General features: G+C 41.4%; 1 protein-coding gene across 3 annotated transcripts in view; it reads left to right on the top strand.

The window, feature by feature from the left end:
- The window catches only part of THADA (THADA armadillo repeat containing), a 288,683-nt gene that overhangs the window by 226,824 nt on the left and 36,051 nt on the right, over positions 1-25,808 (top strand). For all 3 annotated transcript variants that reach the window (XM_073339064.2, XM_073339066.2, XM_073339063.2), the window contains 5 exons: positions 9,667-10,079; positions 10,645-10,766; positions 17,015-17,087; positions 18,634-18,778; positions 24,878-25,009. In XM_073339064.2, the coding sequence (XP_073195165.2) occupies positions 9,667-10,079; positions 10,645-10,766; positions 17,015-17,087; positions 18,634-18,778; positions 24,878-25,009 (885 nt within the window). The remainder of the gene's footprint in view (positions 1-9,666; positions 10,080-10,644; positions 10,767-17,014; positions 17,088-18,633; positions 18,779-24,877; positions 25,010-25,808) is intronic.

The raw sequence follows: 25,808 nt of genomic DNA, 5'->3' as shown, positions 1-25,808 counted from the left end.
AGGACTGTGCATTCTTGAGCTCCTCTGACTTGGGGAAGCCTGGGAACTTTAAAATTTGTAACTTGTAACAAGTGTATCCTGCTGGAGAATAGTCAAGTACTCTCCCTCCAAATAGAACAGCCCTACAGTGGACAACACAGGAGATTAGGGAAATGGGGAGTCAGGGAATTATTGGTGATAGGAAATTCAGAGAGGTAATTTAGTAAAAAGAAAGTAAAGAGGAAACTGATTTGAGTTGAAGGAGGGAGGCAGAAAAGAGAGTGGTCATTTCACTATGCAAATTTATAAGACGTTAGTGTGATACATGCAATCTTGACATTGCTTGGTTTTGTTCATTGCCACTGAGACTGATTAGCTGTAGTGGTAAAATATACTGGCTGACCTTCCTAATAGAAGTTTCCCAAACATAATAAGCCATCTTGGCAAAAGGACTTTCTTGTTGGTGTAACTGCATCTACACTGGCTTTCGCTGGCATAGGTTTGTTGATTAGGGAATGATTTTTTCACAGTCCTAACTGACATAGCTATGCTGGCAAACTTTTAAGTGAGGACCTGGCCTCAGTCAGCATTTCCTGAATTTTGAATGCTTGATTGTCAACTTTAATGTTGCATTAACTGTATTTGTTTTGAATGGTATTGTTTGTATTTTCAATAATATCCAAAAGCATAGAACTAATACGGTAATGGGAGAGTGGACTTCCAAGTGCTAAAAGGAATAAAATGTAGTAGAGACTTGTGTCCCTGAGGCAAGCAAGTGTGAGTCTGAATGCAGGCAGTGAGAAGGTCTGTTGAATAGGTCCAGTTTTGCAACTACAATGTTCAGAGTAGATCTATATTTTATGGCTTAATAGAAGAATTGACTGACAAATAAGAGTGATTGGGAAAAAATACTATTTATCTGAAGCTGCTCCAGAATTTCCATGGGAATGCAACAGAACCCAGGGACCTTGCCACAAAATTTAGGTCCAGTTTGCGACAGGATATACTTCAGGCCATGTGTGTATTTATAGTTATTTTTGAGAATTCTAAAAAACATCAGCTGGAGTCAGGAAGAACTCCTGCTCATGTTGTAGTATTGCACAATTAGGTTTTGAGATTATACACCCTTCTCTGAAGCATTCAGCATCGGCCTTTGCCAGAAACAGTATACAAGACTGGATGGACTATCCATCTGTTTGGGTGCAATATTTTTTATTACTGGATTTCTCTAAAGAGCACACTTATCTGGATTCTGAGCTGCTGCTCTCCAATTCCTTTGTGGCAGGTAGCTCCATCTGGTTGGTAGGCTTTTGGCACCCAGCAGAGCCCTTCCTTCTTATTTATACCCAGTTGTCTGAAACTTCACACTGGGACAAGAGCTCCTGCTGTAATGACGACAGCAGGATCACAGTAGTGCACAGGGTGCTGCGACGACTGCAGAGAGGGCTCAGACCTAGGCTGTTCATCCTCCTGTTAGACAGACGAGGTGGGTGAGATAGTATCTTTTATTGGACCAACAGAAGTGGGTCCAATAAAGTATTTTACCTCACCCATCTTGTGTGTCTAACATACTGGGAATGACAAGGCTACGACACAGCTACAACACGGCATACGTCCTCCCTGTAACAGGTGCGAAACCCTCCAGGACACAACCTTCCCGCCCCAGGCAGATGTCCCTTTATTTGTGTCATTCGGAGATTTGCCCTTGCTACAGTCCAATAGCTCTTGTCAATTCATAAAAAAGCAAAAATATATATAATATTACAATATGATCTCTAATAGTAAATGGCAGAGTTTGCACAGAGTAGCGTGCAAAAGCAGATATTTGTTCATTTAACATACTGTTCTGCCCATAAATCAAATAAGAATATATAAATAAAGAAGAAAAGGAAACCAGGCAAAGCTACCAGAGAAAAGATGAAAGAAAAGTCTATGTATAAGTCCGTAATAGACACTTTTTTTTTCTAATATGCATGTACTGCCAGCCTCCTTGGGCCCCATTCTGTCCTTCGATATGCATAGGCAACTCCTTTTGACTTCAGGAATACTGTAGCATTATATACCTTTTTCAAAAATACTGTTGCTTCAGTAGGAGAGAGAAAACCATGAGTATGATCTCAAAGGTGTGAACCTAGCAGAATAAAGCCTTTCGAATTTCATGTCCATATTTTGATTTTTTCCAGTTTAAGAGTGGGATTTTCAGAAGTTCTCAGCATTTGCCTAACTCTGCTTTTATTAGCATCTATGAGAGTAAAGTTAAACTAATGCTGAGTGTTTTGACAATTGTACCCTATGTCAACAGCTCCTTTTGATGCCAAAACGTAGCAAGTCAGTAATCTGGGTAAAGTCATTTTATTGAAATTGAAAAAATAGATTCTGACTTGCATGCTACCTTCTAGCATTTTATTCCTTATATCAAGTGTTGTAGGTTTCACAAGCATTGTGCAGATTGGTACCCAATTAGCATTCTCAGTCCCATGATGCACTGTAGTAAATAAACTAACAAACTGGACAGATCTGTCTTATTTTTAGGTATCTTTAAGGGCTCATATTTATCAATAGGTACAACTACAAGAATATAGTGCATCTGAAATGTGTGAGACACAAAAACCAGGCAATCAGTAAAGTTGTCTGGCATTTTATTTTTGTTTTACACCACATGGTCATGCTATCCTTAGAACAAATATTTTACAATGCTGTTATCTTTGTCAAATATATTTGTGGTTGTCTTTGCTAATTAGAATGCATAGTACTTGTCCTGAGTTTCTGCCAAATGTAATAAACTTTTTTTTAGCTTCCATATATTATCAAAACTCCAAATGTTTTACTGTTACGAGTTTGTGAAAATGAAGCTGGAATTTCTAAAACAGTTTGTCTCAATGATAAGCTGGTAGATATTATATACAATTTGAAGGCTGAGAATATGGGGGTTTTCATTTTAGACAACTTGCTCTTAAAAGGAAGCTAAATGCTAATTGAAGTAACCTTTCCCATAGGCTAACTTAGAAATCGATAATGGTAAAATCCAGGAAAAATAGTTAAAAGTACTTTATACTCCTTACAACTTGAATAATTAATGTGACAGGAATAAATATAAGATCAGTTATTTTAATTAGATTTTAATTTTCTTTGCCTAAATCTCTAAGAAATGTGGCCAAACAATTTTAGCGGGGGGACCAAAAACATTGGCAGCTTACAAATGCCTGCTTTGATTATTTGGTCTAATTAGGTTAAATTTAACAAATTCCATCTGAACAAATTGAAAGCAATTTCTATCTGTTCGTTATGTCATAAATTATGTAAACTGTGGGTGCAGATGCGTTTAATGTGGTACATGGTCAATGCCATTCTTTTGACTAAAGACATATTAAAACATATTTTTAGAATGTGCAGACTTCTAGATAGTCTATTCCCACTGACTTTCAATTAGGCAAATCAACTTGAAATTTGGTTGGATAACCCAATATTCTGGTTTAATAAAATTAGCTCCTTGTCTTGGAAAAGATTGGTATTATGGGCTAAAGTTTTTTAGCACAAAAGATGGTTTTTCCCTGCATAACTATTCATAGAATTCTATACATAGAATTTGAAAAATCTGTCTCACCTGGCTACTTGCCTAATTGGGTATTTATGGGCCTCATCGTCATTTATCATTGCACTTCACAAACATTACTGAACAGCCCAATGAGGAAAGGAAATACTTAGTCCCATTTTACACATAGAGAACTGAGGGACAAAGCATCAGAAAGGGGGGCACCATTGATGCCAGCTCTTGCAGTTTTATCACAAGTCTCTCAATATTCAGATTTTTAAAAAGATTCTTGTGATTGCTGATTTATGCCTTCAATCTTATGAAGTTTTTCCCTCATCCAAAGTGGCCAGGATCCCTCATTATTGTCAATATGACTGAAGCCACATGTTGCCTTCCAACAAGATGGTCACCATGTCTCTCTCACCTTTGCAAATGAAAGCAAGGCTGCTCCCAGCAAAAATGAATGCCACCTCCCACTGCTTCAAATAGGGCTGTCACCAGCTGCCATCAGGGAAGATGGTGGCATCTTAGTCACCATGTGAGTGTCAGGGGACAGGAGAATGCTAGTCAGGCTAGTGTTAGGGAATTGGACAGGGAACTGTGAGGAATCGGGAATGTGTTGGAAGCAAGAGGCAGAACAAGGGAAGAGTACAAGGAAATATGTGTGGGGACAGGAGGTAGACTGAGGAGGGTGCAATGGAAAGGGGGGGGTAGGAAGCAGACTGAGTGGGCTCAGAGGAGTGGAGGTAGGAGACAGACTCAGGGCAGTTGCAGGGAATTGTGGGGGGGGGCAACAAGAAGACTTCAGGGGGCTGCAGAGGAATGTGGCATGACAGGAAGAATGTGATGGATAGAGGACTCTGAAGGGATATGTGGGAGACAAGTTAATGTTGGAGAAGGTGGAAGAGAATGGGGGGAACATGGAGAGAAAATGTAAGAGTACAGGTGCCTAGTTAGGAGGTAGGGTGGAGAAGGGTAGAAAGCAGCTCTCCACACCCAAGGGGATAGGTGAGAATAAGTGAACACAATTCTGGTTGTTGAACAGAGAAGTCACATTCAGGGCCAATCAGACAGGGGGCCAGGAGGGTCATTTGGCTTGGGCCTCAAGCTCAAAGGGGGCCTCAAATTTAGACACTTGTTAATTTTATGGCATTTGATAAGTTTCACAACTTGTTTTTATGCGTATCCCTATCAAACCAAAATGTGACACACTTTCTCAGCTTAGCGCTGCAAATTTAAGCAAATAAGAGATGTGATTTGATAAAAGACATAATTTTTTTGCAAACTGATATAGATTTTGTCATATTAAAGAGTTAATAATGTTCATGATATTAATAAAAATATATCCGTTCTGATGGCACAAGATTAGATCACGTGTCGTCATTTTTTTTTATTATGGCTAGGGGCCTCAAAAGCTGGAAGTGGTCCGTGCCTCTCTGGACCTCTGAGAGGGCCTGGTCACATTTTGTGTGTGTGAACTTTGAACATGAAATTATCATATGAGATTATTATTTGGGAGTAGACAGCTTCCTCCAAAAGTTGAAAAAAATCAGACAGGAGACTATATAGAGCAACAGAAGTATCTGTATTAAAGTATAATATGCTAAGTTTCAAACATTAATTTCAGCGTGCCTAGGGCTTGTCTTCACTGCAGAGTTAATGTGAGTTATAACTTGAGTCTTGCCTCTAACTTGAGTCCCATTGATACATACACATTCTGAACTCAAGTGTGGTGGTGCAGGGGGTACAGGTTACAGCTCAAGTTAGCACAATTTATCAGCTGCTGTACCTCTGGAGTGATATTTTTACAGTGTGGCTGCTCTCATTAGAGCTAGGCTAACTCAAGAGGCATTAATTCAAGAATATAAAACTTGAGTTAACTATACAGTGAAGACATGGCCGTAGGTTTTTAGATACGACAAGTAGAACTAAAATTTTCTATTTTTTTCGTTATAAACAGAGTTTGAATTAATTAAAAAAAGGTACTCCTAAACTCTACTCACAAGCCAAGCTCCACCTAACAGTAGACAGTGCTGATGTTCAAAATATCATCACGCAAGCTCTGCTGGGTTTCACCGGAGTCCTCAGGTTTGGATGCACCCATAGGCAGGGCTGGACTTAAGGCATAGGCAGAAGAGCAGTGTGACGAGGGCCCCAGCTTCCCGAGTCATGTGATGTCAGGATCTAAGCTTTCATTTAAAACAAATTATGTTTGTTGTCCTTATGGTTGTAAAGAAAAGCTTGAAACTGTGACCCACGCATACCCAATACCATGAGGGCTGCCTGAGCCTGTAGCTGGCCTTCAGTAGAGAGAAGAGAAGCCACCAGGTCTTGCATCCACATTCAGAGTAGACCAGGTACCTGGCCCCACTCTTGCCACTTTTGGGTGCAACTACCCAAGCCACTCTTTGCTGCTGTTGTGGCTGTGGGAACCCTCCATGTGATCGTGCTTCAGAACTGAGTAAGGAGAGCATGGAGTTTGGACCTGGTAAAACTCTGAGGGCAGTCCCACATTCCTCTTTCCTTCTACTCCCAGCAGTGGTGGTGGAGGAAAGGCATAGTTGACCAAGAGTGAGATAGGGCATCCATTCCCAGCTATGACATAGACTGGAATATCTGTGACCACTAAGTTGTTAAATGGTTGACTAATTAGCCAGTCTGCCATCTCAGAGATCCTTTACTGTGTTCCACCTGGAGGGAGGCTAGGGGACACTCTCCCCAGGAAAGTGTCTGAGTTGTTTCTACATTTAGACTTGTTTGTTTCCCATCCTTGATGGATGATGTATGCAAATAGCATAATTTGTCCCAATTAGATTATGTCATCATTTTACAGATAGGCATCTATCTCTTCCAAGAGATTTATGCTGCTTAGATTTTTGGTCCTTGAACATCTTCCCTGAGTTTGCTCCTCCACCTAGAATACTTGCATCTATTGTCAAGACTCTGGGGCTTGGTGTAGCTAGGGGACTTGCGATTTTTCTAATGGTCCATCACAGCAGACAATGGATCATCCATGGAGATATTCAATCCTGAGACTGATTCCAAAGAGCAAGAATAAATATCTGGAGTTCTAGCCTTGTCCAGGGTGCAATGTCTGTGCAGGAGACCCAGAGCCTCAGTAACTGGAGGTACAGATAGACAATGATGTTACTGTTCTCTGAGCTCCTGTTCCCCTCTATCTTTTGTGTAGAGAATAAAACCACTAAGAACACACAAGTCTGTAGCATACTCATAGTCCACTGCATCTTTCAATGAGCCACCCAACCAGTGATGCTCAAATCAAGATGACATTTCAGAATGGGTACAGAGAAGTTCCTAGAGACTTTAACTACTATTACTATTAACACCTGCAGGAGTTCCCTAAGAGCTGATAACTGGTGGACCTGAAGGAAGTCTTACAACGAGATTTTTTTTTGTGTGGTGTAATAGCATATTTCCTCCTATAGTGTTAATAAATACATATCACAATGATATAAATCACCAGTGTGGTGTTAGCTTTCAGAAAAGACTCACTTGAAACATCCTTATACTTAGGGCCCCACCAAATTCATGATTCATTTTGGTCAGTTTCATGTTTTCAAATGTTTACATCTGAAATTTCATGGTGTTGTAACTGTGGGGGGTCCTGAAGTGGGACCAGGGTGGAGGGGACCCATCCAGGGTGGGAGGGTCACAAGGCTACTGTAAGAGGGTCGTGGGATTGCCACCCTCACTTCTGCCCTGTTGCTGGCAGGGACGCTGCCTTCAGAGCTGGGCAGCCAGAGAGGAAGGATGCTGGCCAGGCACCCAGCTCTAAAGCCAGAGCCACTGCCAGCAGCAGCCCAGAAGTGAGGGTCGCAGGGTATGGGGGATTTGTTACCATATGTCCGGTTTTCCCAGCAGTCTCCCACCCCAGTGGGGGGCTGACAGCTGGAGCTATTTTACAAGTTCTTGTATTTCACCCATTTGAAATGATGGGCTCAATATCCACTGAAGTCCATTTCATAGTGGCTCCTGATTCTGATATAACCACATAATATATCGTTCCTCCCTTCCTAAAGAGTTGCCTTTTCCTCCTTTAAAAGCATTCAAATGCTGTTATTAACGGTATTTAGGTATTTCTGCAGTTTTGGAAGGACTCATAGGGTAGGGTGGAGTAAAAGTGTGCTATTTTTGAGCTCTCAGTATTCAAACTGTAATAATTCTTTCTGTCTTTATTGCCGCACCACCTTGAGCTTTAATCCTGAGCTTTAAATCTGTGTGATCTTTCAAATAAAGCAGGAAGTGTCTTGAAAACGACTTGAATGGGCGCTATCTAAGGAACACCTGGATGCTTCAGTGATTCAGCAGGTGCTATTCTTCCCTCCAAATTAGCACTGATGCAATGATGGGAGAGGACAGTGTGCTGCTGTAGCTGATGTGTTTCAGTTGAGTTGTAAATCCAGGGTTCGAACCAGTTCTAATCATGTTGACTAGCTCTGGTAATTCCATTCTGCCATCCTTATTTCCCTCTGCAGTTTCAAATGAATAAGAGATTCTTCACTTCCTGACTTGCTAGATGTGAGTAGATCACAAGTGAGAGGAAAACACCTACCAGCATTGCTGTGGGAGATGCTAGTATGTCCATGACTTCATGGAGCCTTCCCAAGATATTTAATGGAATTTGTGTTTTTCATTTAGAAATCGGATGTCCTTGGGTGAAGTAGTATCTATTGTCCCATATATAATAAATACATTGAAAGATTCTGAGGCATTCAGATATTACAATGACGGGCACCATGTTAATATCCTGTGGGAGAGGGGCAGTTCCTTCTCATCCTAGTCAAGTACTGAGGGTCACCTCATTTGTGCCTTGTTTGTACTTCCTCCTTCATTCTTGAGGCTCCTTGTTGCATCTGTCACCATCCGGGTTAAGGAGGACTCAACAAAACTCCCTTTGCTGCTTGCAAACATCACTGCTTAGTCAGCCAAAGGTGGTTCCTGTTCCCTCTTGCAGCAGCTGATCACCTGGACTATGTAGAATGTTTTTGTTTGTTTGGTATTTTAATAACAGAGACAGACATTTACTGTGGTAATTCATGTGTTTATCGGTTTAGTCAAAAGTTTTGAGTTTGGCCAAAGAAAAGAGTTAAGCAGAAAAATAAATATTTCCATGAAAGCCTGGAAAAATTTCTTCATGCCGAGGTATAAAAACAAGAATATTTTCACTATATTGAGATAAGAGGTATTTATTTTTGTGGAGAAGAATGTTGGAGAGAATATGGAGCATTGTTGGTATCCTTATGCAAAGATATTACCAGGTGGGCCTGCAGTTCCTGTTTTAAGGTTTCCAATACTAACAGGACATTATTTGAAACATGAAGAATTAGGTCCAAATTATCCGATCTTCCACCATACACAGGGAAGCCGGAAATCATCCAAATACACAAAAAGTGTCTGGTGTGTGTAGAAAAAGGAGAGAGATACCAGAATGGCATTATTCCCCTGCAACATGCAGTGTAAGCCCGATAGATGTTTGCCCTGCATTTTTGAGGGGTCGGAATAATTCCCCTCAAAATCTATGGGCATTTACTCCATAAGCTTAGCTGTCCCTACAGCCTTGCAAAGTTGTAATGAAAACTTACTGACTAGGTGTAAAATCTGCTCACCCTGTTGTACCATGACAAACGCTATGTCCCTGAAAAAAATTATTACGTGTTTGAGCAAGTGGGCAAGTGGAATTTTGCATGTCTAAAATACCATTGAGGACAGCTCTGAAGCAGTGTGGGGACACAGACTCTCTAAATAGGAAGCCTTTTTCAGTTTTGGAACCAAAATGCTTGAACTTGAAACTTTTTCTCGTGTATATGATTGGTTTCTACTGTACAGCTGAGAGAGTTTAGTACTATATTATGACAGTTTATAAAAATGTTTCTGTATTTTATTTTTTGAGTGCTTAGTCTTTAAACATAAATACATATGACAAGGCTCCGTGACAGTAATTTTATAAATCAGATCACTTCAAAGCAAAGAGGGAAAATAACTTTGTTTTCACTTTAATAGCTGCATGAATGTTGTGGCCATTTTTTCAAACCTCAGGGTTTTTAATTACATAGAATCATTTAGTTAGCAAGAATCCATGTATAATATCCATTTGTATTTTATTTATTTATTTATTTTTCTACATTCTATTTCAGGAATAGAGTTATTCGGCTTTTGGGAGGAAATAGGTAGCGTTATCTCAGATTCTGAGCTGATGACAGGTATCCACTACTTCTCTGCAGTACCAGGATTCACACAGTATCTTCAGAGTATCACCAAACTTGTGATCTCTGTACTCTCAGTGGCTGCAGATCCTGAATTCTCAAACAGTAGTTCACCTGTTGCAGAGCAAATAATGAATCCTTCTTCAATGGTAGTTCACTTGCTTCAATCTGACTTCCACGAAGTGCGTCTCCTGATGTTGGAAGCAGTGCTGCTGTGGTGGAAGCAGGTAAATTCTAAGCAGGCTACAGTGGAAAAGAGAGGTCCATTGTCCTTACTTTCTGATTTGGAGGTGACTCTTCTTAGGATGGCTATGAAGGAAAAGCATCCGGAATGTTTTTGCAAGGTAGGAGCCATTCAGTTTTCTCAAGATTTGAAGGGTTTTCAGTAAATGTGTTGAATTCTTTTAAAAAAATGCTCCTGCTGTATTTCTGAGCATGACTTTTTTGTATTATATTCAGTATAACATGTGCCTCTTTCTCTTAATATTACCCAGGAATTTTACTTTGATTTTGTAATAGTCAGAGAGTTAGAAGTCCATTTTCTTGTTTAAAAGTAAAACTTCCCCTGCCTGATATTTATATCCTCATCACTTTTCTAGTCCTGCTGGGAAACCTGCATTTTTTCACCATGGTTTGCTGCCTGTACATTCAGTAAACAATTTGTTAAAAGTGAATCTGTGTATTTGAGAATTAAATACAAAATATGTGGACTTGTATTTATTTTACAGAAACTACACTATCATTTTTAAGCCCATTTCCCAGTTACTAGACATAGATAGGTATATAGATCAATACATCTAAAATATAAGTGTGATAAATTCCTTGCTGATAAAACAGAAAAAAAAAAAATACAGCTGGCGTCACTGTTTCTTTACTTACCAGTATTTTGTTTGTGGATTATACATGCAGGTGCTAGAAAGTCTTCATTGTATGGATCTCAGAAATGTTCTTCCAAGGACAGAAGATTCTATAAAAATGACTCCAAAAGAGTTCTTAAACTGGGTTATGAATATCATAAATGCCTCTGACAGGTATAGTCTCCATCTTTGCATTTTACCAGTCTATTAAAATATACATTGTTTGCAGTTTTAAATAAATCTCTTCAGACTTGAAGGAATCTTTAGTGTGGAAAGAAATAATTCATTACTCCAGTAAACCCCAAACCTAAAAATAAAATACAAAAAAGGTTTTCTTTCTGTTTACAAAATTGGTGTTTCACAGAAGTGAGTGGTTATTACAGAGAGATAGGGAGCACATGTGCTGTATTTTTGAAGAAGTGTATCTGGAGTTGAATTATCTAAAGCGGTCCAAGACCAGGAAGCAAACATTCTATAAATGAGTGAATAATAATCAATTGGGAATTAGCAAGATGCTGCAGCTGTCAGATGGTGGGGCCAGTGTATATCATATGACACTTCCCAAACAGTAATCAGTGAACACCATGTCATGTACAATCACTTCTCCCAAACTCACTCTGATTCACACTGGGTCTCTCACTCATTTGTGTAGATTAAAAAAGTTATATTCTACATCTGTGGATCTGCTATAGACTCTCAAATTCTGTAGTTCACAACAGAAACTATTCTGTTTGTAAGAAACTATACTGGTGATTTACGATTTTTACTGGAATTGCAAGAATTGACAGGATTGCTCATGACTTTATTATCTAAAATAGGCCATCAAGAGATTTTAAACGAGGAAAGGATTAACCCAAAGGCTACTGGCATTCAGTTTTATTGCTGTGTTTTCACATTGGTCCCCTGGTTTTTTATATATATCTGTATAATTATAATGGTAAATTCTGACCATCAAGCAGATACTACTTTCAGATATTTTCTGAATGAACTTGAATCCCTTATACTTAAATACACACCTTCAGTTGAGTAGGTACAAGGCATATAAGTAGGTACAAACTGTGGTGCTCTCTTCCTTTCATTAGCTTCTGAGAACATGTAAGATGCTTGCATGAAGCACTGTATGGTCTAGATATGTGGGGTTCAGCTGAGCTGCACTGTCTTTGGCACATTACCCAATTTGGGTGGACGGGCAAAAGTGCCTCAAAGCCAAGAGCCTTTAGGACTCTTAGAGGCAGTGTTTCAGAAAGGACTTGAGAGAGGAATAGTCATGTTAACCGGTAACTCAGATACCACTGTGTAATAATTACAGGAATAGTCTAACTTTTTAATGGCAAACACTGTAATTATTTGCAGAAAGAAAAGGAGTACTTGCGGCACCTTAGAGACTAACAAATTTATTTGAGCATAAGCTTTCGTGAGCTACAGCTCACTTCATCGGATGCGTTCAGTGGAAAATACAGTGGGGAGATTTATATACATAGAGAACATGAAACAATGGGTGTTACCATACACACTGTAACGAGAACACCCATTGTTTCATCTTCTCCATGTATATAAATCTCCCCACTGTATTTTCCACTGAACGCATCCGATGAAGTGAGCTGTAGCTCACGAAAGCTTATGCTCAAATAAATTTGTTAGTCTCTAAGGTGCCGCAAGTACTCCTTTTCTTTTTGAGAATGCAGACTAACACGGCTGCTACTCTGACAACTGTAATTATTTGTTTCTCTCTGTCACTTCATAATATCTTCTTAGAATTGTAATTTTTTTCACAACAGTTTATATATTTTCATTACACTGATCCTATTAGCTTGCTACAGGACATGCAGATTGCTTAAGTTGTCAAAGTTTAAATGGATACATTGAAGCAGAAAGTTCTTAAATGAAATACATGTCTTGAAACCTGACTATGGTTCTTCTTCGAGTGCAGGTCCATATGTGTATTCCATGGGTGCCATGCACCTGAGTCCAGAAATTCTAGCAAGCAGTATCCATTAGCCTGCACATGCACCCTAGATCTCCTTGTCACGACAGACAGTTGACTCTTGGAAATTATCCATCAACAATACTCCATCAAGTTCCTCTCCCTGTGCTCTCACAAAACCCTTTCTTGGTCCCCCTTCGGGAACCACACTCTCTAGGTGACTCTTTATCAAGAGGTGAACTCCCTCCTACAATGAGGGGCAATAGAACATGTCTCACCTCAATATAAGGGAGAGAGTTCTATTCCCCGTATTTCCTAGTGCCCCAAAAAGACAGAGGATGGAGACCCATTCTGGATCTTCAGCAACTAAACGTGTTTATTTGAAAGCTGAAATTCAGGATGATTATGTTAGCATCAATAATCCCCCTCCTTACAACAGAGGATGTTGTTTGCGGCTCTCGACATGAAGGATCCATGCTTTCATTTAGGCATTTATCTCTCCCACAGAAGGTTCCTTCAGTTTATGGTGGGCCAAGAACATGTCTTATTCAGAGTCCTTGTATTTGGCTAGCAACAGCAGCCAATGTATTTACAAAAGTTTTCTCTTTGGTGGGAGCCTGTTATGAGACGTCAAGAATTACAGTTTTCCCATGTCTGGATGATTGGCTCTTGGTAAATCGACAGAGTTTCTGCTCCATCTTCTAGCAGCTCTGGGCATTTGTGTAAACAAAAAAAAGCCCGTTTTATCACCCGCACAGATGATAAACTTCATTGGAGTGACACTGGGCTGTTTGTTTCTGACAGCACGGATTATTCGCAGACCAAGGACTACAGTCAGAGTGTGGGCCTCGCTTTTTGCTCTTTGTCCTCATGCACTTATGTAATGTCATTCACCAGGCTTCATCTACGATGTCTGCATGCCTAGCTCCGGTCGATCTACACACCAGACAAAGATCACATCAACTCTAGAGTGACTGTTCCTGCCAGAGTCATCACCTCCTTCACATGGTGGCTGAATCTGGAGAAAGTGAGAATGGGCATTCCCTTCAACACTGCCATCATCATAACAGATGCTTCCCTTCTGGGTTGAGGTGCTTACCTGAACAGTCACACTGCACAAGGTGCAGGGACCCACGGGAGGCCAGACTGCACATCAGCATAGTAGAACTGAGGGCAGTCTGCCTGGCTTGCAGAGCCTTTCTCCCACTTATATGTTCACTTCATATCCAAGTGATGATAGACAATATCACCACAGTCTTTTGCATAAACTAATGAACAAGATCTCTTCCCCTTTGCCTGGAAGCAGTTAGGCTTTGGAACTGGTGAATCAGAAATGGCATCACTATCCTAGCCAAATTCTTCCCAGGTGCTCAGTACTCTTCAGCAGACAATATGAACAGCCACTTTTCTACAGATCACGAGTAGGAGATTCATGACTCTGTCCTGAGTGAAATATTCAGTGGGGTACACCTCAATGAGATTTCTTTGCGTCCCAAATGAACAGAAAGCTTCCCTTGTACTGCTCCTGAGGAGCTATGGACCACAACAATGGATGCTCTCCTTTTGTCATGGACAAACAATCTCAGCTATGCCTTTCCTCCCTTTCTCCTGCTACCAGAGGTCCTGAGAAAGATCTGTTATGACAGGGCTAGAGTCATCTGCCTAGTCCCCAGTTGGCCCAATTAGCTTTGGTGCCCAGAACTCTTGAAAATATCAGCCTCCCCTCCCCCAAGCAGGATCTGCCCCTACCTGGACCTCCTAACTCAGAAGTGGGGGCAGAATCAGACACCCCAGTTTGGATTCCCTGCATCTCATAGCCTGTTGTGTGGATGGGCGTCAGAAATAGAACACTCCTGTTCGGCACCTATTCAGGCTATCCTTACACAAAGTAGGAAATATTCAACTAGGACCTGCTACCTAGCTAAATGGAGATGTTTCTCTTCCTGGGTGCAGCATAATCAACCTTCTCCAGGTGCTGCACATACTCCGGTTGTTTTAGGTTATCTGCTGTCTCAAAAAACTCAGGCCTTTCCATCAGTGAACTGCAAGTCCATCTTGCAGCAATTAGTGCCAGAAGACATTCTGTTTTCACCACCCAGGTACAGTAAGATTCATGAGGGGCCTTATCAGGACCATTCCACCAGTGGTCAAACCTACATTTCAATGGGACCTTAATCTTTTCCTGTCAGAACTCATCAGACTACTGTTTGAACCCTGGGTGACATGTTTCATGTCTCACCTGGCCATGAAAATTGTATTTTTAGTTGCTAGAGAGACAAGGTGAGTGAGGTAATATCTTTTATTAGACCAACTTCTGTTGGTGAGAGGGACAAGCTTTGGAGCCATACAGAGCTCTTCTTCAGGTCTGGGAAAGGTACTCCCAGCATCACAGCAAAATGTAAGGTGGGGCAGATTGTTTAGCAGAAGTATTAGCACATATTGTAAGGGAACATTCAAGGCAGAGTGGCCCATTAACACCTCTGTGGCCCTTGGACAAAAAGAGGGGGTTAGTGGGTTAAAGATTGTTGTAATAAGCCATACATCCAATGTCTCTGTTCAATTAATGATTTTAGTGTCTAGCAGAGTAATGAATGTAAGTTCCCAAGTTTGTCTTTTGAAAGTGTTGTGCAAGTTTTCTTTGAGGATGAGTACTAATAGGTCAGATGCTGGGAGTACCTTTCCCAGACCTGAAAAAGAGCTCTGTGTGGCTTAATGCTTGTCTCTCTCTCACCAACAGAAGTTGGTCCAGTAAAAGATATTACCTCACCTCACCTTGTCTCTCTAGTATGCTGGGACTGACAGGTCCACAACACACTGCATAATACAACAATTTTTAGTTGCTGTCACTTCAGCCAGGAGGGATGAGTGAATTGGGAGCTCTCGTGGCAGACCTTTTCCCTGAGACAAACCATCTAAAAAGAGTATCCCTTCATCTCCATCCTAAATTCCTCCCCAAGGTTATTTCTGAATTCCATGTCAACCAGAATATCCACTTATCTGTCCCTTATCGAAAACCTCACACTTTTGCTAAAGAGAAAAAACTTCTTTTCCTCGGTCTCAGATGTGCCCCGGCATTCTATCTGCAAAGGACTAAACCTATCAGAAAATCACCAAGACTTTTTCTTGCCATAGCAGAAAGATCATGAGGTCAAGCAATATCCATGGCAGAGGCCTGAACTAGCCTGTAATGTCTAGGGAACGTGTGGATGGTGCTCCAGGCTGCAGCAGTGGGAACTGCAGTACTGCAAGCATCTTTGCTGCCAGCTTCTTCCCACTCTCACTCCAGTCTGAGCACTGTTTGTCAATCACCCACATGTGGAATACACATAGGGACCGCACTTGAAGAAGAAATGGAGATTACTTACTTGTAACCGGAAGTTCTTTGAGATGCGTGGTCCCTATTAGTATTCTGCTATCTGCCCTCCATCCCTTCTGCTTTGGATCCTGTTGGATTCTTGGTCAGAAGAGGAATTGGAGAGGCATCGGCCCACACTGCGTCTTATGCCCTCAGTCTGGACAAGGATATCTACTGTGCATGTGTGGGCCAACGGACACTGCTTATTAGAACTTCCGGACTTGGGCGCATGGCGCGCATGTGAACCCATATGTGGAATACAGATAGGGACGACACATCTCACAGAACTCCTAGTTACAGGTAAGTAAACTCCATTTATGCCTACACATACTTGTTTTACCTTAAATTTCCATCATTCTGCTCTCACTGTTGCAACTCTACCAGTGCAATCAACAGTGAAAGCAATTGTCAAGACTCACTGCCAGCATTTCATCTATGGTGCCATCTGACTGTATTAGAGGACTTTGTGGTTAAAATTCAGGCAGTTGACCTACATCAGCACTTCCACCATTTCTAGCACTGGTGGAAGAACAGTGATACGTTCAAGAAAACTGCTGGTGTAGACAAAACTTTAAAAGGTCTGTGCTTCATTTATCACTTGAAAGAGCATGAAAGAATACTACTGTCTTTGTATATTGACTTGGGATCTGCATATGTATGTGTTATGTATACTCTAAAGGAAGTGGCCAGATAGGAAGAAAATCAGTACTCGGGAAGTTGAAAGAACAGTTTATATCCATTTGCATACTAACTTTAAACGCAACAAAAATTGAGAACTGTGTAAAGACCATTGTGTGCTCAGTTTGTAATCTAACCTTTTAAAAAATCTGTTTGAACATGATGAATACTTGATGTATCGTGATACAGGCAAGTTTATATTCATGAAACACAAATCCTCATGACTAAACCGAAAAAACAAATGTTATTTCTCATCTGGATGTGTGTTCAGGTGCTGAACATTCATAACAGATTAGACTGGGTTGGGTTTCAAGCTGGCTGCAGCTAACAGCGTCTAATGGATTCAGCAAGTGAAAAGGTATTTTAATATTTGCTGCCAGTGATGATTACCAAGTGTTCTTAGATGTGAGGCTATGGCAAAATGCACTGTATTTTTATGATGTGTTCTTTACCTTATTTTTACAGCATTAAAATTCAAAGCGTAGCTCTCAAATTAGCCTCAAAGTTGGTCACCCATCTTGTGCAGAGTTGCCAAGAGGTAAGGAGATTTGTTTCTCAGTCCCAAGCATATTGCTTTTTAATGTCTTGTTTGTTTGTTTTATTGTGATAGAAGGGATGAATGGTTTTCCTTCGACAGAAATCCCTTTAATGCCCTTTTAGTTTAACTGCCTGTTGCTCTTTCTTACGTTACTGTGTCTCTCCCTCTGTACACTTCCACATTATGAACTGGAAGCCATATCAGCATCATTTTAATATTTCAGTCTCTCAGTAAGCTAAATTTGAGTACATAAAACACATCTTTTAAGAGCATCTGACTTCTGATTTCTCCTTTTATGCTCAATTTTATTGTCTTCATTAATAGTCGCTGTGCCTTGGAGAGAAAAAAATAATTAACCTGCATATTGAATCCAGTAATCACCCACGTAGCTCGAAGTGTGTTGTATTTCTGCGAAATGAATATTGAGACTCAAAGTTAGGAAAAAAAGGAAATGCAAAGCTTTGACTGTTGCCCTTCCCATCCCCAGCATATGCAATATCACCTGCTCTATGCCCTGAGACCTTGAGTCACATTGTAGGAACAGCAGGTGAAGCTATGTACAGAGATGCAGACTTAATTGCCTTTTAATATTAGTGTTTAAAATACTAAAGAGAGGTAATAAGTCCTCATAATGTTATCTGCCCTTATAAATATTATAAATTTGTAAGCTGTAGACTATATAAATACAGATTATTAGCCCAGAAGATTTACTTCCATTTTGAATTGGTAATTTGCAAATCCATTAACATACCCATTAATATATACAGAACAATGTTACTGGAGATATTAATGTCTGTCAGATGTCCATGCGTGTGCATATATATGTGCAGATAAATAGATAGATATAGATTTTGGGTTATTTTTAAAACGTATTGAAATACCACCATTTTTTCATTGTAAAAATGTTCCATGTACAGGAATTGCTTTTCTGAATGGAAATTTTTTAAAAAATATACCAGAATACCCAGCAGTAGAAGTTGAGACTATGTGCTAATGGCCTGCAGTGTCTCACTTTAAAAAAAAAAAAAAAGTAGAAGAATTGAAACAATTACTTCTTATTTTTTGCATCCTCTTAGCTTAAAAAATGACAGAATGTACATTTTTCAGATTTTGAAGTATAAAATAATTGTGTAAACCTCATTTCACAGGAGATAAGTTGTTTGCCAAGTTTAAATCTGGAATATCTTGTTACAATGAAATTCATGATGAACCTTGAAAAAAGAAGTTTATAGTGGAACTGTTGGCACAACCCAACCTATAGCAATGCTAACAAGAGTTGCTATGATAATCAGTGTAAATCATGGAGTCTTAAGACGGTTACCTATATATGGAGTATTTTATGTTCATTACTAAAGCATGACGCGTGATTTCCACCTATTTAAGTATTTCTTTTTATTTGATTTGCATTCTGTGGCTCATTATTGGCAGGGAGGACTTCTGCCCCTGCTTTAGAAAAGAGTTAATTTAATAGTTTGTAGTTTAGTGTGATTCAGAATCCGCTCTAAATTGTACTATAGAATACTCAGATGCATTTCTGTGCTTTCAGTTTATGGAATCCGAAATGAGACAGTGGGTTCAGTTAGTAACTTCTTGTTGTGGAGATGAGCAACAAACAGATATACGATTGGCAGCTGCAGAAGTCCTCAGAAATATTACACCACTTTTCCTGACCAATCAGAAACTTATCCTTGGTGAGTAAATTTCTAAGATTAAGCACCAATATTCTCATGGAACACTTCAGAGACTGGAATAAGTGAAACTCAAAAGCACATGATATTTTATATATTGAATATGTTTTAATCATAAAAGTCAGTTATTATGAAAGACTTAAAACTTTAAATTGACCCTTTCAATATTGGAACAGCTGATTGCATGTTTCGGTTTACTGAATTAATGTGGAACAATAATTTACTAGTGGGCTCCTTAGTGTAGCAGAAAAAGACATAACAAGATCCAATGGCTGAAAGTTGAAACTGTGAAAATTCAATTAACCATCGGCACACCTGACAAAGAGATGTGAATTTTCCATTACTTGAAATTTTGAAATCAAGATTGGATGTCTTTTTGAAAAATACGTTCTAGTTCAACCACAGGTTATTGTATTCAAAGCAGGAATTACTAGATGAAGTTCTATGGTCTGTGTTAATCAGGAAATTCCTTCTGACCTCAAAATCTATGGGTGGAATCCTAGCCCCACTAAAGTCAATGGTAAGATTTCCATTGACTTCATTGGATCGGGATTTCACTCTAGGAATCTGTGAGCATGGAGAAGCTTGCAAGTCAGACATTCCTTTGCTACTTTATTTATCTGGTTGTATTAACGAAACTGAAAAAGTTTTGAGCCCACAAATTCATGCATGAACATCTCTGAAAACATTTTTGCTTTTGTCCCATATTTGGTTCCCATAAATGGTTGGGAGGGAGTGAAGATAGTGCAAAAAAAAACAACAAAAAAACAGTGCCACACTGACAGTCCTGGAAATCAATATTCTTTAGTGATACACAAAACAGGCACAGCATAAATGGTGGCATTGCCAATTTTCTCTCACAAACAAGCCAAAGTGTCCCATATTTGGTTCCTCCTATAAAATACTGTTGTTACCATGTAGAAAGAGAGAAGAGAGTGAGAATGACTCTCTAGCAAGTTGATTAGGGTGTTTACCTGGGAGAGGGGACATCCAGGTTCCAGTCCCTGCTCCAGTACCTGAATATTTATCATGGAAAGTGGAACAGCTTCAATGGAAGAGATTGAGAGAGCTCTACCCCACAATAACCCATAGCTAAGGCTGTGAGTTTGTCACAGATTCCGTGACTTTCTGTGACCTTTGTGACTTCCACAGCGGCCGGTGCACCTGGCTCAGGGACAGCTCAGGCAGCCCCTGTGCCTGGTGCACTGGCCGCTGCTGGGGCAGTCTTGGACCCCCACCCCCCGACAGCAGAGTTTGTGTGTGGAAGGAGGCAGGGGGTTGGGGCACGGGACGGGGTGAGGCGGGCTCTCGGTGGTGCTTATCTGGGAGGCTCCCCGGAAGCAGCGACATCCCCCTCGCTCAGCTGCTAGGCGGAGGCATGGCCAGGGAGCTCTGCGTGCTGCTTCCGCCTGCAGGCACCACCCCCTCAGCTCCTGCTGGCTGTGGTTCCCGGCCAATGGGAACTGCAAAGCCAGCGCTCTGGGCAGAGGCAGTGCGCAGAGCTGCCTGGCCACACCTCCGCCTAGCAGCTGGATCTCGCACATCTCCAGTGAGTGCTAGAATCACAATGCTATAAGGCAGAGGCTGTTTTGTGAATGGCTCCGAAGTCCCCTCGTGAATATAGCCCCGCCTCCCCAAAAAAATGTGGGACAATAATATTTGGTGAATTTACAAATCGTTTTGGTTGACCCAAAACTGCGTATTTCTGTAAATAAACTATTCATCCAAATTTTTTTGCCCAGCTCTAGTGAAGGATATATAAAATAGATAATGTTTATCCATTGCACATTAGTCTGTCATCTAAAAGCTGTCGTCCCTGATCTTGTGTCTATGACAGGATGGCGGGGATATGCCGTGAAGATTGTATTGGTCTGGCTTGGCTTCAAAGTTCTTTAAATAAATAAATGGTTGGGAGGGAGTGAAGATAGTGCAAAAAAAAAAAAAAAAAACGGTGCCACACTGACAGTCCTGGAAATCAATATTCTTTAGTGATATACAAAACAGGCACAGCATAAATGGTGGCATTGCCAATTTTCTCTCACAAACAAGCCAAAGTGAGATGGGTGAGAGGTGAATCTGATCTCCATGCCCAGACTTTCTTTGGCCTTTCTACTTCGATTTCCAGCAGTGCTGCCAACTGTAGTGGCAGTGAGTTTTGTGTGCTATGAACACAGGTGTCCTTAGAACTGGACTAATACCATCAACTCCTTTTACTCAAGTCACAAAGCAGCCTTCAGATGGTAGCTATTTTCACTTGCTGCTGAAATGGATTTGAATAAGTGATTCTTAGTTGACACTCTATGTCCCATTGCCACTTCTGTGAGCCAGCCAGCGTCTTGACACCTGTTTTTTAACTCTTTGTCCCTCTAGCCCCTACTTTACTGTACAACTTCTTAAAGCCCTCTTTTAGTTGTTTTTCCTGGTACAGCTCCACCTTCCTGTCCCTCAGCATTTAAGTTACTTATACTACTATTTATCTCACTATTTAACTTACCTATACAGACATAGGCGTTACCATCCTGGTGCAGAACGCGGGTCCAGCTACTCTGGTATGCTGCCTCCATCTGTGACCAGTAGCTTGTGGTTCAGATGAAAGTGAGAAATTTCCATAATGTGTCCAGCCATCTGTGCAGTTACGTACATAGGAGGTGGGGGAAAGAAATTCCATCCTGACCTTCTCAAACAATCAGCTTGGACCCCCAACATGAAGCGTGTGGGCATCCTAGCTAGTTGTAGTATGTCCTCTCTTACCTTGGCCTAACTGGAAACTTTTAGACTCTGGCTGTTGAATTGTTTAACAGAATATACAACATAATAAAATGATGTGAGTGCTGGATGGTGGGGTTTGATCAGATAATAAACAAACTTACGCAACCCATTAAGAACATATGTAGAGTATATGTATTCCATATGCTTGATAACATATACAGAGCCTTTGAAAGCTGAGCTTTGATGTAATGCCAATTTAGCATTGACTCATAGACTTTCAAGGTAAATTAATTTTGAAAGAAAGTGGGAAGAGAAATTAGCATATTTTTGCTTAATATATAAAATGGACATATCTTGTCTTCTGAGATGTCAGAAGAGCTAAAAATGAGACAATAAACTGTTTGTTTGGAAACGAGTCGGTTAAATGGTATTGATACCATTTAGCTAGGCTAAATCTATGCTAATCCTTTGGTACCAGGTAGATGCAGCATTTATGTATTTTGCCTGAGATTATCACATTTGGAAATCTTGACTCCTAGAACCAAAGTTAGAGCCAGTAATAAGACGGATGTTATCATTAATATAAAATGAGGGAGACTGGGGTGTTTGAATGACTGGTATGGGAATATTGAAGTTTTCATCTCTGTCACTGGTATGAACTGGGCTACTGTTAGCAGTGATTAAAATTTTCCTACCGGGTGTCTGTTAAGTGGCAATGTGAAATGAGTCAGTAATTCTAGTCCTTTTCTGGCAGACATGTGTCCCACTTTGAAAACAAAATTGGCATTAATTGGCACCCTGGTTGATAGTCTTATCAACAAGGCCAAGGCCTGAAGAGTAGGCAGTCTGACCTAGCATTTCTTCCCAAGAAGAGGGCGCAAGCAGGCCTGAGTTAAGACAGGAAGAGGGACTGTTCATCCTGCATGTTTTCTAGAGAGCTGGCAGTCTGGCATCTTTCACAAACACTAAATGTATCACACAGAAAGATGATACCAAGTAAAGGGCCTGATTCTGCTGTCAGTTACACAGGTGTAAATCGGGAGCCACACTCTTGAAGATTAGGAGTACTTGTGGCACCTTAGAGACTAACAAATTTATTTGAGCATGAGCTTTTGTGAGCTACAGCTCCAATGAAGTGAGCTGCAGCTCACGGAAGCTTATGCTCAAATAAATTTGTTAGTCTCTAAGGTGCCACAAGTACTCCTTTTCTTTCTGCGGATACAGACTAACATGGCTACTACTCTGAAACCTGACTCTGGAAGATTGTGGAGCTGTGCTTGTGCTAAACCTGGGTAAGAGAGGTTGGCAATTTATACCTGATTCTACTATCAGTTTGTTCAATGGCTGATGTTTTAAGATAGCCTTTTTTTTTAAAAAAACTTCTAATACTAAACAGCTTCAGGCAATCAGAGAAATAAATACAAAAAGAAAATGTTTCTTAGAGGGAAAAGGATCGTATTACTCAGGGGAATGATCTGGACTCTCCTCTCTACCTTTGCTTAGTGTTGCCTGAGGAGTCAAGAAAAGAAGCCTTTCCAAAGAGACCATTTTTGGTTTTGCCATATTTCTTTTGGGGACACAGTAAGAACTTGTTTACACAGAGAAATTGGCTGGCATAGTTATAGCTGAATAATTATTCTGCTATAGCTGTTCTGGTGTAACCCCCCTTGTGTGGAAACTATTCCAGAATAAAAGTACCCTGATTCTAGAGTTTTTAAAGTGGAGTAGTTAATTCTGAAATAGTGTGTCCATGTGTGTGTATGCGAGGGAAGCTATACTGAAATAGCTATAGTCGAATAATTATTCTGCTACAGTATGATAGCCAGTTTCCCTGGGTACTAGGGTTGCCAACTGTCTAATGACACAAACCCAAACACCCTTGCCCTGCCCCACCCCTTCCCCCGAGGCCCTGCCCCTTCACTAAGGCCCAGTCTGCTCACTCCATTCCCCCCTCCCTCCATCGCTCATTCTCCCCCACCCTCACTCACTTTCATCAGACTGGGGCGGGGGGTGCGGGCTCTGGGCTGGAGCCGAGAGGTTCAGAGTGTGGGAGAGGGCAGGGGTTGGGGTGCAGGCTCCAGCCCGGTGGCACTTACCTTGGGCGGCTCCCAGTTGGCGGCGCAGTGGGGCTAAGGCAGATTCCCTGTCTGTCCTGGCGCTGAGCCACTCCTGTAAACAGCCAGCATGTTGCTGTGGCCCCTGTGGGAGGGACCAGGATGCTGTGTGGGCTGCCCCTGCCTTCAGGCACTGCCCCCGCAGCTCCCATTGGCCGCAGTTCCCGGCCAATGGAAGCTGCAGAGTCGGCGCTCAGGGCAGAGGCAGCGTATGGAGCTCCCCCGCTTTCCTCAGGGGCCGCAGGGACGTGCCGGCTACTTCCAGGAGCGGCGCGGGGCCAGGGCAGGCAGGGAGCCTGCCTTAACCCCGCTGCGCCACCTGACTTTTAGCAGCCTAAGATTTCCCCGTTTGGCTTCAGTAGCCTCCAGGAGATAGAACCCAATTCCAAGAGACTCCCAGCGAGACCCGGAGGGTTGGCAACCCTACTGGGTACACAAGACCGAAGAATCTCCCACTATGCGCAAGCAATAACATGGGTTTAACTTTCCACCTAAGCCTCCATCATACAAAACTCTGAGGGAGAACCTGACAGAAAAGTTCTTTCCCCTACATCAATGTGGCAGAAAATAAACCTAGGCAACCACTGCATTGCCCCCCAATCTCCACAGTGTAATCTGTGATATGGCGTGGTCAGCAGCTAGTCACTTTTTCAAGAGAAGTCCCAGTATATTCTCTTTATCAATTATATTCACAACCTGAGCAAAAAATTCAGCTGAGGTGCTCCAGAGAGCAGTACTATCAAGCAAGCTTTCTTAATACAGCCCCTTAGGGTCGCACCAACATATTGCTGTTCCCCAGACACCTCCAGACAGAGCCTCCAGCCAAAAGAAATTACTTCAAGGACCTGCTGGATCCTCACCCGCACATTAGCAGCACTCTACTAATGCCCAGCAAGAATTCCACACTCACAGGAACTGCAGAAATTTCAGAGCATTAGTTGTTACCCAACACTCTGAGTATCCCAGCACTGGTTTGATGCTCCCTCTCCCCAGCTACCTACTCCTGGGACCAGACAGGGCCAACTATCAAGGGGAGATAAAAGAGAAGAAAAGGTGGGAAAAATAGGTTGGCTGTTCAGACTTCAGCATTATAGAGCAAACAGCATTTTGACTACAATTGCCACAAGTCCTCCTCTTTTCTCCCCTTCTCCTCTCCTTTTTGTGTGTGTTTCACTAAATTTTGTCATTTTTAGATGTGAACATAAATATTTCTGTAACTGTTCTGATTTATCTGTAAGAAGCAAAATTCTAAACGCCTTGCCTCTTTGTAAATGTTCAGGTCTCTCCAGCACACTTGCCATGTGGAAATGCGTAGTTCTGCTCTTGCAGAGTGAAGAGCTGATAGTAAGGGATACAGCTGCTGATGTCATCAGGGTGGCCCAGTCCCAAAGCAACATCTCTAACAAAACAGGTACAGTTTGGTAACTTTTCTGTTGACTTGGACATTACTGGGTACTTGAGAGAAGAAAATATTTCTCTTTTCAGCACAAAGGGCAGTGTAAAGTGACTCTCACATCTCTTGTAACAGTGTGACATTGCATACTGTAGAAGAAAATGGTCAATTATGGAGGTTTAACCCCCACATTTTTTATTTTTTACGTTTCTTGGTATAATGTGAATATAGTTATGTGGTTATTTAGGAAGGACTGCTACAGTACTTAGAGATGGTTCTTCCTGTAATGAGTCAGACTGGCTCTGGTATAAGTAGTAATTTTGGAAATCCTGATCCATTTATATTAAATCATAACTGGAGATAAGGAATGGAAGAGGCTACTTAGACCCCAGGGCAGTACAGCAGAAATACTTTTAACATGAGGTGGCAGGGGACTGGGAAACAATGCTCTCCCAGCACTCTTGAAAAAAAAAACACCTCCACCCTGAGTGAGAAAGTTGCTGTGCCGTAAAGTGCCAGTGTAGACAAGCAGTTAGCTACTGATTGATTGGTGGGACCTTGGGAAGAGCCCCCTTGTGACCACTTCCCAGACTGCTGTGAAGGGAACCAGCTGCTGAACCCCTGGTGTTTTAAGCACACAGAGTCTGATTGGAGCCTAGCCATTGCTGCTGTGTTAGGGCCTCTCAACACATTTTTAGAGTGTGAATCTTTGGTCTGGCACCTTCTCCTGAAAGCTGTGACCATGCGGCCCCCTGCCCAGCCCCCAGACCAGTGCTGACTGCTCAGACTCCCCCGTAGCTTCAACATACCTTCTCCC

The sequence above is a fragment of the Lepidochelys kempii genome, chromosome 3 (genome assembly GCF_965140285.1).
Source record: "Lepidochelys kempii isolate rLepKem1 chromosome 3, rLepKem1.hap1, whole genome shotgun sequence".
Lineage (NCBI taxonomy): Eukaryota > Metazoa > Chordata > Testudines > Cheloniidae > Lepidochelys > Lepidochelys kempii.
This window is presented reverse-complemented; position numbering and strand designations above follow the sequence as displayed.